The sequence below is a fragment of the Pygocentrus nattereri genome, chromosome 19, assembly GCF_015220715.1.
Source record: "Pygocentrus nattereri isolate fPygNat1 chromosome 19, fPygNat1.pri, whole genome shotgun sequence".
NCBI lineage: Eukaryota > Metazoa > Chordata > Actinopteri > Characiformes > Serrasalmidae > Pygocentrus > Pygocentrus nattereri.
This window is the reverse complement of record NC_051229.1, coordinates 37,384,070-37,400,598: the sequence shown is the minus strand read 5'-3', so window position 1 is coordinate 37,400,598 and position 16,529 is coordinate 37,384,070. Positions and strand designations below refer to the sequence as shown.

At 39.7% G+C, this 16,529-nt stretch overlaps 1 protein-coding gene across 1 annotated transcript in view; it reads left to right on the top strand.

Annotated features, from left to right (window-relative positions):
• tgfb1a (transforming growth factor, beta 1a) overlaps positions 1-16,529 on the top strand; it is a 37,767-nt gene that overhangs the window by 12,708 nt on the left and 8,530 nt on the right. Inside the window, exons 3-5 of the mRNA XM_017691887.2 lie at positions 10,934-11,200; positions 12,996-13,079; positions 13,403-13,550. Of these exons, the coding sequence (XP_017547376.1) occupies positions 10,934-11,200; positions 12,996-13,079; positions 13,403-13,550 (499 nt within the window). The remainder of the gene's footprint in view (positions 1-10,933; positions 11,201-12,995; positions 13,080-13,402; positions 13,551-16,529) is intronic.

Below are 16,529 nucleotides of genomic sequence, written 5' to 3'. Positions count from 1 at the left end.
TTAAAGCCAGTTTTTATTCAACTTAAACTTGGAACTAAGTTGTAAATAAATCTGAAACTGAAACTTTGCTTGTGTGTAAAAAGTGATTTCAGAGCCACTCGGTTCTCCCTGATGGAAACTGTTTACCTTCAGTGTTTTGTGCTTCTGATCATTTTAATAGACGTCAGCGTCACTAATTAATGACGTTCTATTAAAAGACTGGTTTACCAAGAGAGACGCTGGAGGACTTTCACCTGAAATGAGTTCATGAAGCCAGTCTGGTTATAAAAATGATAACAGGACATCAGAGCCAGAATTCCTCTTTTAGTACTTTTACTTTATACTTAAGTACATTTGAAGGGAAATACTTTAGTACTTTTACTCAAGTGGAGGTCTAAAGGGAGGAACTTCTACTTTTACTGGAGTGATATTTTACCTTGGGTGTCTCGACTTTAACTCAAGTAGTGAGAGTACATGTGTAAGAAAAGGGGTGTTTTTATGTTTTTTGGTTGAGAAAGACTCTGCCATCACAAATTAAAGTCACAAGGCCCTCTGCACATGCTACATATTTACAGCCATTACCATATAACTGCTCTCTCTCTCTCTCTCTGTATGTCTCTCTCTCTCTCTCTCTCTCTCTCTCTCTATTTCTCTCTCCAGCTACCCACTCAGGAATGTATTAATTCACACTCAAGAGAAGCTCTGGCTGCCAAAACTAAGTTTAGCAGATTCTTTGCTAGTGTTTCACGAGAACAATAAACTCTTTCCCTGAACGGCTGAACATTATGTTATTTGGCTCGTTACTCGCGGCAATCTGCTGTTCCTTCCCATCTGATTGCCTGATTGCTGTCTGTAGGGGACACATTCTCGAGCGCATGGATCCTGTTTCCTGTTGAAAGGTGTCCATACTCTCTTTCTGCCCCTGAGAAGACATGTGAGATGTTCACGCTCAGCATTAACCCCCTGAAACTCAAGGCATACTGTCCTGTTCTTGGCTGATATTCACTCTCCAGTCCACAAACAGTCCGTGCATGAAATTTAACCTGCCCGTTTTGGGGGTTGATTGCTTTTGAGGCGTCCCATTTACACGCACCCACCTGCTGCAGTTAAGAGTTAAAAGTTAAAGAGTTAAAAGTTTCAGTCTCATACTGAGGGCAGCCAATCAAAACAGAGGCCATTAACATCACTCAGTCTTAAAGGGACGGCGGCAGAAACAGCCTGTTTAATTCGATGGTTGGGTTAATCATGTATAAATGAACTGCTGCCTTTTTTTGGCATATAAGGCCCCACAAACGTCGTGCAAGTGAAATGTAAGATATGGACCTTTTAAGACTCAATAACTCTACTGTGAATTATGTGTTAAGCTACGAAACCGAGGGCTTGATGGGTTAAACCTCTCAACTCATATAGTTTACCCTCTTTGCCCTCGAGGAACGGAGAAGATTATGCCTCCTCAGCAGTCCTTGTAAGGCTCCATTACCTCGTTCTGTAATTGCATATAAAAACCACATCTAATTAGTATGTTTTTGACTGTTTTAGTGGCAGCTGGCCGTTTCAAAATGAGTCACAGAGTGCGAAGTGTACATCGTCACTGATCACTCTGCGCTGGTTAAAAAGCAGCTTGTGTTTGAAATGTTGTCACGAGGTTTTGCTTGCATACTGTATATTGAATGACTCCTTAATTGGTGACGGAACACTTGCTTTGAGTCTGTTCATGCCAGTGGTCTCGGCGTTACATGCCTTTCTGTATAAGAGCAGACAGCCAGAAATAGACGCAGTCCAGATTTCAGTCAGGCTGCCGGTGTATTGTAAGGTAGACCACAATGGGTCGGCCCTGGAATGCTGCGATTGCAGGGATAGTAAATGTCTTTTTCCCGTAAGAGTTGTTTTTTTTTCACTTTGTATTTGTGTGATATTGAATTATTTTAACTGTTTTCTCGAAATCTAGAGATTTTTATATCATTATCACAACATAATGGACAGTGATTTTGGAGAAAAGGTTTCGTAACTTTACAGGAAAAGAAAAAAACATTCTTTACTTTTAATGTGAGTCAATGGAACCAGACGTCTTTCCAAGTCATTCAGGGCTGTTTCTTTGGGTCCATACATCATGAAATTTACACACAATGTAAAGGGCCACAGGCATTTTCAAATGACGTCAAAAACTGAAAAATGAAGATGCAAGGTTTTGTCCCAACAACAGTGATAATGCCATACATATCACAAGATCCCGAGAAATCATATGATAATAATAGTAAATTAAAAAAAAAACAAAAAAAAAAAAAAACATGTGAATCTGTGGCCCTTTAGGGCTTCCTTAGTAAAAATATAGCAATGCTGAACACTATTTATTTTAAGGAACCCCCAGTGAGGATTTACGTAGGTCTCATTCTTTCAAGAAATTCACTTAGAGTTTGTTCACTTTGCCTTAAGCTTTATTCTTTATGGCCTGTGTTAATGTGTAACTGGATGTCTCTTAAATTAGGCTAATAAATACATTAATACACAATTGACACTTTAGACACTGAGACATTGTTGTGCAGAAATCATCTAAATTCACATCTTTTTAATGTACTACTGGTAATATTTTATTACTAAAGGTTCTAAATAGAATCTAGTGGCTTTTAATTTAGAGGCTAAAATAACTAAACAAGTTTCAGATAAGACAATTTGTATCACACATTTATTTATTTAGTTATTTAAATTCAATACCTAATTAGGATATATTGAGACCCTATAGGTCGTAATGAATACAGCCTAAATGCAAAGGGAATAAAGCACTTAGAAACGTCTGATCTGGCCTTTATGCAGTAATCATTGAGTCCTGATACGGGTTGCCTTAAAATGAAGTGTTACCGAAATCCTCGTGTCTGCTATGGATTCATCTTAGCTCTATCGTATTGCAAACTGAACGTCGCCCGGGTGCTCACAATGCACTTTCTTTGACATGAATAATGGGGGTCAAAGGGACAATACGCACTGCAGTGAGGATATAAGCGGCCCTCCAGACGGCCCTCACCTCTCCTGTGAGAAACTCATATATCCGCTGTCATAACGAAAACCTCGTAGCCTTGAGATTTAATGGTGTGACTTGTCATTTCCGCCAAGAGGAAACTGTTAGTGTTGGATCTGAGACAGTATTACATTGCGAAACTCCAGACTCTCATAGTGAAGAACATAGACCAGAGTAAAAGATTACTGAACACCTCATATCCGTGAAATGGTCTGAAATGGTAAATGCACAGAAAGAGGGATTTTATACCATTTTTATTGGTCCATTTGTCATGAAATGTGTACAATCTGATGATGTTTTCAAAAAGGCTGTCAGACGTATTAACATGCGCTGAAATCTAACACTTTTACACTTTTGAATAACTTCAGCTACTAGTGAGAAACATCCCACCCTTCAGGGCAAAATTTCAGTGCTGTTAGTTGTCAGCTTTCACATCCGTGAGCCAATAAGCATGCTTGTTCAAAATCTAGTGGGATGCTAGTGGGATGTTTAAATAACATTCCACATGCACTACCACAGAGGAGAACCATCAAAACTCGTTACAAATTTAGAGAAAACTCACTTCTACTATAATGCTAATTTCTGCTAGCGCCCTTATGGTATTTCTAGTAGTGTTTTAGCGCTGAGCTAACACTGGTGCACAAAAACGTCTTGATTAAAGTCAGATATTCAAAGCTTGTAAAAGACAAGGAACATGCTGTATTTGAAGCCTATAACAGACATTAACATATGGTATGCATCATAATATGCATAATAGTTGAATGAAACCTGCTGAGACAGCACTCCTTCAAAGATGTTTCTTCAAGGGTTCTTTAGTGAAGACAGTGGTTCTATATTGAACAGTTGGTTCTTCGATTGGTGGAGAATGCGTTATGGTTCTGTATTGCGCCAGAAAGGGTTCTGCCATTGTATACCAGTCTTTGGTGCTATGTAGAACCATATGCAACACATTGTCCATCAATCTGATGATCCATTTAAACATGCAAATGCTTCATTGAGTGTTCATGGCTCTATATTTTTTCCTCAGTTGGTTAAAGCCTTCAGTCCAGTACCTGGACTCTTCCATTTCAAATTCTCTTGGCTGAATCTACCCAGATACCCCAGAGAAAACAATCCAGACTGGATCATTTGTTGTTTGGGTTTTTTATCTAGATTCTGGTTTCAAGGCCAAACTTAATAACACAGTTTTTAAAATGGGAAAAAAAACATCCAAATATCACAAAAAAAAAATTTACTCTAGGTCAAGGTGAAAAAGTTGGAACATCGCTTAAACTGAAATGACGGTTTGAACCGTAAGCCACATGATTCTATGATTCCTCCAGACGGTCCGGTTGCCAAAGATTGCCTACAACATTCTGAGACTCCTGATCCAAAGCTCGTTTGAACATTTGCTCTGCACTGTGCCCCCAGAACTTTCTGGTGCGTTTGCGTTCCCAGACGTGAGGTGGACGTCGTCAGAGTGGCACAGAGATTTCAGCCATCATTAGGTAGCCATTGCTGGTCCTGCCCAGCGTTTCTAAGCTGCGAAAAGCACGGCCATAAAAAGATGGCAAACAGCTGTAGATATAATCCTACCAAATCAAAAACAGAGTCAAATCTCTCCATCTTGCTCATTTTGATGCAACTCCTAATCATGGTGGCCTACATCATCTACAGTTTCTTCACAAGTGGATGGAAACCTGATTGATTTTTTCCTGCCAAAATTTTGTAAATGCCCATAACATTTGAGAAAACTTGGAATGGAAACCCAGCCTGAGAGTAGCACTGAACTCTCGCATGATTCTATGAAACAAAAATGAAGTAAAAGCTACAAGCCTGTAATTTTTTATTTCCCATCGAGCATTACGCCTTCTCTGAAGGCCTACAAGGCCCTGAGGGTTCCTCACTGCATCTCCAGCGAGAAGTTCTGCAGTGCACTGTACTGTGTGAGGGCCACTGGGGAAAAAAGGGGCGATGGAGTTCATGGGAAAGAGAGAGAGATGGACAGATGGATGTATGGAAGGGTGGGTGGATGGATGGATGGAGCGAGAAGTGTGCTTTGGAAGCTGGTATTTAAGCCTGCTGGAACGTGACTGCGCCCGTCTGTAATGATAGGCCTGTCTCTGTGCCTGTTAGGACAGCTGTCCCAAGCTTACCTGAACGTGGGCCTACACATACAGGCGCGCACACAAACCTCCCTCCGCCCAGCCGCTATTTGCGCCCACGAACAAAAGCTGTCTGTCTTCTGCGACTTTTTCCACCGGCGCTGCTGCAAATACCTATAGCTGTTTCCCAATCAAGACAAATTAGCTGTGTGCGTTGCTGAATAGGCCGAATGTTTTTCTTTCCCATAAATAATGCCATAAGCATTAGTATAATTACTAATAATGACTTAACGCCTGTCATCTGTCACTTGTTGACAGCCCAGAGTCAAAAGACGCGTCAGCGTGAGTCCTTTAGCTTGTGTTTGTCAGCTATGCTGACGCTTATGTTAGCGTATCTCCTGACGGGCAGTCAGGCTAGCTCTGTGAGTCATGGCAAAGTGTAGGCGCTAACTAGCTTTGACAATTACAGCGGATTGTGAGAGGGATTCTTGCATGCTGGGGCAATGTTTATTCACAGAGGACGACTGCGGTGTAATTACCATGTTATAAAGCCTGAGGTTATAGCTTGTGGAAGGAGCGGCTAATGCAACAGCCATATTCCGCTCACATTCCTCCCGGTGCGGTGACTGTAGTGATCTCCCCGGCCAACCCTGCTGAAAACACAGCACAGACTAGCAGCGCAGACCAGTTGAAGGTGGTTTATACTGGTCTGGTGCTGGTTTAGCTGGTCACCCAGCATGGACATACTGGTTGACCAGCAAACCAGCAACCAAAACGCAACATATCGTCGCTGTCGATATGAAAAGAAAAACACATACCTCTGTTTATGTATGGATGCTCCAAAATCACTTCAATAAAAGTTCTTTACAGCAACTTGCATTAAAAGTAAACATTTTTGTCCTCTACTGTAAAATTACTGTAAAGTTTCTGTAAAGACCCGCAAAGCTGGTCTGTGCTAGTTTTTATAGCAAGGAAGCCTCAACAACTAAACACAATATCACATTTTTTAGTGTTCAGCAAGTCACTTTTTCCCTTTATTCCAGCATCCATTCGTTTCAGGAGACTCACTTTCAGTTCAGAACATGATCAACCAACCTTTAAGACTGAACTTTGGAAGTATGTCTGCAGTACTTTGAGAAACTAATCAAACCCATTCAGTGCTGTTGAGGTCTGGACTCTGGAGTGGTCAGTCCATCGTTCAGCTTCTTTGTTTGATGTGTCCGTCTCCTTTTCTCAGTGAGGTTCTTCTTGATAAGCTACACGTCCTTTCAGACCCTCGGCACTGAGTCGTCTTCTCACAGTGGAAGGATGAACAGAAACACCTGTGGATGTTTTCAGATCTGAAGCAGCTTGATTTTCTCCTCTCTCTCAGAGATGAAAGCTTTAAGTGCTGTTTATCTGATGGGTGCAGTTTTGGGGTCTAACAGGTCTTCCAGGTGGTTGTTAGGGGCCTCGTTATCTCTGTAGCTATTTTTTTTGGACACTCCTTATGCAAGTGGATGGTGTTATATCATATCCTCCTCAGATTTATCTCTCTGAGAAATGAATACCTTGTATTTAAAAGTCAATTTGACTGAGTCTCTGAGTTTGCACAGTAGTCAATCCATTTCATCAGCTTAAACACTGTAGGTAACCATGTAGGCCAGTGGAGCAGCATCGATGTGGGCACACAACCTCAGAGGTCTCACTGTAAGATGTAAGAAGTTGTCTCTTCTCTTTTTTTTTCCTCCATGTGTCAAATGCTGACGTAAGTATGTGTTATTTAGCTTATCTAACAGGAAATCCCCCGCTATACTGGGTATTTTCTGTTTCAAGATTATTACATGCTGGCATGTGAAAATTCAAAATGTTTTCTTGTCCAGTGATGGAAAAGAAGCCTTAAGGGTATTTCTCATGCAGTCATGTAGGACAGATAAGGTTTTTACTGAAAGCAGTAAGCATCACGTTACAGTCACATTGGTGCATTGTGTCTCCTTACTCGGCAGACAGATGACTGAAAAAAAAAAAAATAAGAATGTTTTAGCTCTATGGCAGAATTAAGCATGATTTTTTGTGGTTATTAAAGAAAACAGACAAAAGAAAATCAAGTCATGACTATTGATTTCTGCATTCAAAGCACTGTATAGCAGCCTATGCATATCACTGCTGTCAGAAGAAAACCTCGTCCAAATTTCCAACATGGTAACTTTACAGGAGAAGGAAAAACTTTACTTTTAATGTAAGTCAGTGGAACCAGAATTTTATCCAAGTCATTTTGGGTAGTTTCTTTTAGTCTGTCCGTCATGAAATGTACACACAACGTAAAGGGCAACAGGTTTTTTCAAATTATGTCAAAAACTTAAAAAAAAACGCCGAAAATGGAGATACGGGGTTTTCTTCCGCCGAATAGCAACGTATAATAATACTGCATAGATAGTGATTTCAACAGACTTCTCACGCATATACGAGTTTAGACGAATCAAATTAAAGTCAACTGGTGACGCCTTGCGTTAATGTTTGTGAAAAGGCCCAACATTGCACCATCATGGTTGCTCAACTATAGATCTCTGACTGTAAATGACCTGAAATGACGAATGATGGTGTATTTGTTCAGCATTGGCTTCTACGTGCAAGGTGTATGTCAAAGGCTGTTTGGAACAGAAAGGTTCAGGCCTGTGCTGGCGATCTGCCAAGTGCGTGTACAATTAAGCATTTGGGCTGGTAATTTCGGAGGAAGACAGGCCGGGACAGAGGTGTGTTTGGGGTTTGGCAAAAGCAGAGCTTCACTTCACTCCCCTGTGCGCTTCTGCCTTTTCACAGCAGAACCTTCTTCTGCTTTCCCAGCTTGAGTTCTCCTTTCAAGCCATATTACGTCAACACAATTCTGTCTTTGAGTGTATGTACTTTTGGCAGTATCTGCGTTGATGTAATACATTCTGCTCGTGTAGAAATGGTGCGTTCATTTGAATCAAGCAAATTCAATCCAGCACTGTTTTCACATTGTGTTTACATTTTCTCATGATTATACTTTTTTCAGACTTATAAACATGCCATCAACGGTGCTTTATTCTGTGGTACACTTCTGTTTCTTTCTTTCCAACACTGTCTCCTGCTTTCTCCTCCTCTCTTCTCATAACTCATGTCACTATTATGCAATGCCAGATGCCCTCAAAACACTGAGCGCCTCTGCTTTTTTTCTCTCTACTGTTCTGTGTTGTGCTCTTTTTTAGGCGTGTCTTGTGTCGTTACTAGAGCCGAGTATTGCTTCAAAAAGTACTGATACCTTTGCTTGGATTTTCATAACGATTCCTGAATTATGCCTTTTTTGTTACGTGCTTTTAAATACAAATTCTATATAAAAGGTCTTAAGGCTACATGTCACCTACATAAGCCCTTCATGACACCTGACATAAACCCACAGACATTTATAACGGTTTACTCTAACCAGCATCATCTCTGCTCAGTTTGACGTCAAGTTATATAGATAGTTTCCAACATCAGACTGTGTCATGGCGATAAGTGGTACTTCAGCTTGACATCAAGGTGGAAAAAAGCAGATGACACAGCGTATAAAGGTCATTCTGCTGAACTGGTAGTCAGAGCTGAAACATATTCAGGACTTTAGACTAAGGTCCTTTAGCTTTGAGTGCCCCTATACCTTAATTATGTTTATTTATTCAAATACATTCCATTTTATCGCTACCAAAACAATCATAACTCTAAACAAACTTTACCAAATGTTTCAGTAGTGACAATTTTAGCTCATATTTTTCATTAAACTCCCCAAAAAACGAAGTAATAGCAGAAAATCTATGTTTCGGTGGTGACAACTCAATGTTCCACACTGATTTTCAGACTTCAGACACGTTTACTTCAAAGACAAGTGGGATCTAACTGCTCACCAGGATGCAGCCTCACTTCCTGAGCTAAAATCTAAGGGCGTGGCTAAAATAAGGCTCCACCTACAGACTAAAAGTCTGTTTTGGTACAGACAATTTCTCTTTGAAATAAATAAAAAATTATAAATAAATAAAATACAAAGAAGTAAATGTTATTTTCCAAAGTAGACATTTTAAAGTACCCTTTGAATGATGATTCAAAAGTATTAATAGATAGTAATGTTGTACTGTTGTATGTATATATATATATATATATATAGCGGATTACTATCTATTAATACTTTTGGTTTGAATAGATCAGAACATAATCCACGTAAATATCCAAAGTCTGAACATTTCATTGTTTGTACTAATTCCCTAGAACCATCTGTATAGGTGTTATCCAGCTTTACTGCATACAGCTTCTACAGCTTTACACTGCTCAGTGACATGAAATATTGTTTGAAAAGGCTTGTTGTTGTGTTATTTATTATTTTATAATAATATAATCTATTTGAAACATTACCATTACATATAACTATATAACCATTACATATTCTTGCTGTTTTGATTTCTTCAACAAACAGCTGATGCTTATAGCACGCTCATCAGCCGATCAGCACTCCAGATTTTGGTAAAAGTATGTGCAGTGATGCTGATAACACTGACTGCTCTGGTATGAAATTTGATAACAACATTCAATTTTCAACGCTCAGTAATAGGGAAAAGTATTACAATTCAAAACCAGCCTCTGGACACTGGCATCCATTTAAACCTCACTTAGTAAGAATCAGCTCACAGTTCCAGCTCTTAAGGCTCCATTCAGATGCAGATGCCTTGCTTAGTAAATTATATGGCCTCAGTAGCAATGCATGCACAATTAACTGCAAGGGCTGCATTATTGAACATAACAGTAATACAGTAAATTGCATGCTACTCTGAGCAGGTGGCACGTACAGGCCGTGGTGTATGCTCCACTATTAGAGTCGCAGCTACAGGTGCTTTTCATTAGGCCTTTCATTAGGCCAGCTGCGTGTCCTGCAGGATGTGTATCACCCTCTCTTCTCTGGTAGCTCTTTGTGGTTGTGGGGAAGTGAATCAGACATGGATTCATAATTATTTGCAGCAGCACATGATGAAAGCAAGTCCTTGGCACTTACAGACTGTTGGCCTTGATGCTTTTAGGTGCCGCTGTGTGAGAAACTTGAGCCGCCTGCGTTACATTACAGCGAATTGAATGGCCTTCACATTGGCCATTATTTTATGCCTGATCAGTACAGGTGTTATCTTTTCCATTTCAGTTTTGCCTTTGTCAAGCTAAGTCGACTCTGCTCATGTTGGGTAGTGTTAACCAGTTCAGAAAATAAAGCAAAAAGCCACTATTTGTTACAAAAACAAACATTATGAAATGTTTTATAAATTGCAAAGCATAACATTACATAGAAATCAGTGTTCATGGAATAAATAAATGCATTAAGAGTAGTTGCAATTGGGGTGCGGGAGAAAATTGATTCTTAGATGCATTGCAATGTGGACGTAAACGATTCTGAATCGATTCACAAATCGATTTTCTAAATTTTAAATTATGGAGTAATGTTGACGGAACGCAAAGGGGGAACTTGGAAGTGGATGAGTGCAGCACCTGGACATTGTAAAGTTTTTCAGAGGAATCTGGGCAGAGTTACGGTTTCTAGACTACGAAGGGCCAACTGGGTGAGCCAGTCTGCTACAGTGCCACCCTGAGGCACAGCAGCGCTGCAGCTCTAGTTAGTTAAGGACACCAAAGACAAGCGCATTGTGAGTGAAGCAGATTAACAATGAGTCTCACTGAATCTCTGTCTATCATTTTTTTTCCTATTGTACAGCATAAATGTATAATAAGTTTATATTCATGGGTTCCAAACCCCCCAGGACCTTGATAGCACTGCTCAGATCAGTGTCATATCAACTCTTCACAAAGTGAATCAATACTCTGTCTTCCTCTCTTCCACTCTGACTAGACGATAATGATTCATTGCGGCTGTACTTCGATGTGGCGGAGATGAAGAAGAGCATCGTGGACTACAGGCTGCTCTCTACGGCCGAGCTCAGGCTCCGCATCAAGAGCCCCACCATCGCACATGGCTCAGAGGAGAGGCTGGAGCTGTACTGGGGCTCGGGGGGACAGGAACACTACCTGGGCTTCCACATCATCTCCAACGACCTGGCCAACCACTGGATCTCCTTCGACGTCACGGCCACGCTCAAATCATGGCTGCAGTACCAAGGTTAGTGGTGTGATTGGGTCATGTGGAGGTCAGTGTTTCAGTCCACTTCACAGCTGGATTTAATGGTACAGTGTGTCGTGCTTCATGGTCCTAAAAGATCCCAAATACATTTCTTAGAAATCCTCACTTTGTACTCTTGCTCACTGGAATATAGTACTGCAAAATTTCATGTATTTATTCATTTATTTAATTTCCAGTCAAAACAACCATTAAGTGCAGGTGTCTGGGGAAAAAAGCAGAAACATATATTTTAAAGGAAAAATACACAGAAGCCTCAACAGTTACGCATAATATCAGATTGACCACTCTTTCCCTTTATTCCAGCCTCCATTCTTTTCAGGAGACTCACTTTCAGCTCCCCAAAGAATCTGGAGACACACCTCCAAAGTTCAGTCTTAGAAGCTGGTTGAGGATTTTCTGAAGTAATCAAACACATTCAGTGATGTTGAGGTCTGGGATCTGGGGTGGTCAGTCCACCATTCAGCTTCTTTGTTTGATGTGTCCAGCTCCTTATCTCTGTAAGGTTCTTCTTGAGGTTCTTCACATCCTTTCAGATCTATAGCTCTGAGTTGTCTTCTCACAGTGGAAGGATGGACAGAAACACCTGTGGATGTTTTCAGATCTGAAGCAGCTTGATTTTCTCTTTAGGTTTAAGCGCTGTTTATCTGATGGGGGCAGTTGTTAGGAGTCTCATTTTCTCATATAGTCTCATATAGCTAAACTTCTCAGAAACATCTCCTGAAAAATGAACAGCTTGAACTTAATGGGTGTTTTGACTGGAAATGAAGAAAATGAATGGTCTCTACTATATTTCTGTGGTTCCACTTACTGGCTACTTTATAAGCTCCACCCACTTTATAGTTCCACTGTACATTATCAGACAAAGCTTTGGATGTACCTACCCACAGAACAGGTTTTCTTTCTTTTGATTATTGTCATGAAGTATGAAATAGTTCAGACGGAATAACAAAAGTCTAAAATCTTTTACCAAATTAGTTCTGTTAGACCACCCCCCCCCATACACACCCCATCACAGCAGTAATGACTGGCTGAAAAGAAACATACTTTAACAAGAAACACATCGGAAGGATGATAAAATGATTGGAGTTAAATATCATTTTGAAATGTTTATTAAAATCCTTATTTATTTATTTTTATTTTGATAAATAAAAGTTGCATTTGCAGTTTTAGTTCAGTTATTGTTTTATTGTTGTGCTAGTTATTGTTATTATTGTTCTCATTGATATAGTGTTGAACATTAGGATTTTGAATATGCATTTATTACATTTAATGAGCAAAGTTTTCACTGCTACTTTTCATTTTAGTTATAGTTACAAAATTACAATAACCCATCTTACACACTCTAAATTTCACTAAAGTCATAAGTGAAACCTGCTTGTTTCACAAAATATTGTTTGAAATGTGATTTTTTAAAAATCAGTTTTAATATGTATATCAATCTTAGACACAACGTTGAAATATATATATATATATATATATATATACAGTTACAGACTGCAGTCCATCTGTCCATTAGTTTCTGACCACAGGGCCACAGGACCACAGATGTTATTTGATGGGTGAACTGTTCTCAGTGGTGGATCTTGCACTTTAGGCCTGGTTGGATCAACATACGAGTGCCTCAACAGCCTGACAGGGAGTTATTTTTGGATCGATGTCATGAATCTACTGAAATCTACAGAAACGTCTACTAGCTTGCTCCATCCTGGTGACCGCAGTGACGTCGTGGTTTGGGTTTATGTTAATTTGGTGCCTCTGTGTTTGTGTTGGGAAGGAGCGGAGAAGGAGCAAGGATTCGACCTGAAGCTCTACTGCGGCTGTGGAGAGCCTGAGAAGAAGCCCAGCTTTCAGATATCAGGTTTGGTGATGATTACCTGATTTGTATCAGCTGCAGAATCGGTTAATTCCATGTTTTTGCGTTACACCATTTACTGCCCTTTACGTTGTGTGAAAGGTTCGCAATGAACATAAGAAGCATTGGAATTTAAAGGGCTCATAAAAGGGACAATAAACGTTGCCCCATTTTATTTCAATTTCAAATAAAAGAATTTGGTGATTCAAATAAAAGATTTGGTCGAAAATCACAAACACTGGAAGAACCCTTTGCATGAATAAAGGGTTCTTTGCATCATGAAATGGTTCTTCAGACTCATAAAAATGTGTGCTTGTATGTATTCTCAGGTATTCATAAAGGAAGAGGAGACAGGAGTGACCTTGCTAACCGCATGGTCAAGCCGTTTATTCTGGCCATGTCTGTTCCACCTGACGGCAACACCTACACCTCCACACGCAAGAAACGCTCCACTGGAGCTGAGGAGACCTGCGACGAGTGAGTTTAAAACCCTCTCATCACTACAGTTCCCCTTTTCTTCTTTCTGTCTTTGTCCAGAGGTGGGCAATACGACAATATTTTATCATTAATATGATAAAGTTTATTTAAGCAATAAAACACAAGAGGGGAGTGTGTTATTGTGAAATAACATCAAGGCTGTGATTTCGTCGCCGTAGATCATCACAGCTATTAAATACAGTTAAATAAATACGGTAAGAAATGAATAAACTGGCCGTGAACGCGGCGTTTAATATGTTTTAATGTTCATTTCCTTCCTCCTAATTATAGCTCCTTAACGAGCAGCTTGTTGCTACGTCAGAGTAACGAGCTCCGCCCACTCGCTGCTCAGCCGGCAGTTTGTTCTCCAGCTCCTTACACTAAATTCCCAAACTGTCGTCACCACTGAGCAGCTTTTCTGTTTTTTTTCATTGGATCAGTTTTATGACTCAGTCTGATCTGGTCAGACTCTAAAGATCAGACGACACGTTTGGTGAATGGTGTTGGGTTCATTTCTGGCTGATTCCAATTTGTTTAGCTGTTCTTCTGTCACAGCTGCCAACTGAAAAGCTGCTCAGTGGTGACGACACTTTGGGAATTTTAGTGTCGTGTCATCTTCAGAGTCTGACCGAATCGGCTGTCGGTCAGATGTGATCTTAAAAGTGTCCGGTTTCTGTTTGTGACAAAGTAAGAAGTAAAAACGGTTAAATGGCTTGAGCGTCTCCTATAGCTGTCAAAGTCGTTGCTTAGCAACGGCGTCTCAGCAGACTGATACTGTGTTTGTGAAAAATCTGTGATGTTATGGTGAAATAACAGCACCGTCAGACCACTTCTCAACCAATCAGCTTGCGTGGCTGGAACTAACTGTTATTTAATACACATACACAGCATATCATGGACATCATGAGTATATATAGGAACACTTACTGAGAGCATCCTATTGAGCCGGCTTTAGTTCAGTATAGTGAAATATTGATAAATATCATTAAGTTTTTATTGTAGTTTTTTAAATGCAGTGTATGTCATATCTGTGTATCAAAATATCATTGTACGTATCGCATATCTTGAAAATGTCTTTAAGTATCATGTTATGATATTTCTATCATATGACCCACCCCTATCAGAAGAAAACCTTGTATCTCCATTTTAGTCATTTTTCAGGTTTTTACATCATTTGAAAACACCTGATGCTCTTTACATTGTGTGTGCATTTCATGATGAATGGACCAAAAGAAACAACCCAAAAAAAACTGGTTCCATTGACTTACGTTAAAAGTACTTTTCCTGTAAAGTTACAGTTTTGGAAAAGTGAGGTTTTCCTCTGACAGCTACAAACGTGCTAAAAAATCAAACTCGTAACATTAAAAGTAAGTAAATGAAACTTTTACTTAGACATTTATTGCAATATCAGAAAGTTGTGACCAGCAGTCAACCTTTTTATGATATTGGCTAGTCAGTGTAGCAGTTTAATGAGGTAAAAAGTGCGAGGAAGGTAAAGAAAGAGAGGGGTCTGGCTGCAGACATGCACTCTCAGCCTGACATGCACTGCCAGCCTGTTGATGACGTCCGTGTCGCTCTGCCCCCACAGTGTTTTTTTTTTTGTCGGTTTTATGAGGAAAAACTGTCACACTGAATGTATATTAGCATTGCCGTACTAATAATAAGATAATTAAATATGGAAACTTTCAAAATAAAACCTACCACGATGATATAATGTCGGGTTTATTTGCAGAAAAAAACAAAAAGGCTACTGAAACACAAGCCATGCTGAAGACTATTAGAACCGGTTATCAGAAACTGTAAAATTGATTAAAATAGAACTTATTAAGGATCCCAGGAGGTTGTGATAACGTACAGTCAACGTATTATCGATTACTTTGCTGTCACATCAACGTCCTCACAACCTCCTAGTCATAATTCTGAGGAATTACATTTCAACGTTGTAACAATGTAGAAAAGCACCAAGCAGATGATGCTGTGGGCACCAAAACAGTTTGTTGTCACAACATTTGCAGAGTTGTTAGGAATAAAACCTGATGGTGTTGCTTCCCAACAGGGGATTGACTTGATGGTTGCCACTAAAGGCCATTAGGAAATGATCAAATGTATGTGGAATCAGTCAGTCTCAGAGATGTGCTGCAATCTGAGGTGATCAGAAGGATATTCTAATTAACCAAAACATCAATAGCAGCTCTGGAATAAAAGTGCTGTTTTAAATTGAAAACATTGGTCATCAGGCTGCCTTAAAAGTTTCACTTTCTAATTCTAATTGAATTTCTAATAGTAAGTTACCAGAACATGAATCTGTGATTTAACAGGAATTCCACCAAATTTGCAAGTTATTCTGAGTAATTTGGTTTGAAAGGGTTCATTATAGAGACTCAGGTGTCTTTACAGTTGTGGTGATGGGAACCAGGGGTCACTATGACTACAACACAGATATAGACATTTTATTTACTATGCAAGACCACCAGAGAACCTACACGAATCTTCTGAGCTTTTTATGGAATGCTAATGATGGGAATATAGTGGAATGCCCTGGAATGCCCTCGCAATGCCCCGCACATAACTTTCCACCCAAGAAAAAAAAACATTTTAAACAAAAACATCTTTAAACTGGAGTAAAACAGCGTCTCAGACATCAGGCAGTCTATCCATATCCATTTCATGTAGGAACTTTCTGTGAGGAAGTTTTTAGAGGTGGACGTCTGGTTCCTATCACCACCACTGTGAACACTTCTGACTCGGTCAGTTTCTCTAGAACAGAGCGTTTCACACCAAACTGCTCTGAACGACTCTGTTTACATCTTAACCTTTTAATTATGTAGAAATGTTGAACAATCGGTGGAGTTTCCCTGTAAGTTCTGCTGACTGATGGAAGTTTAATAAACTCAAAGTTTTAGGGAAAACTTTTTGATTTGAAACACCAAATGTAATGAAATCAGCCATGTCGTTTATATTTCCTTGTCATCTCTTGTT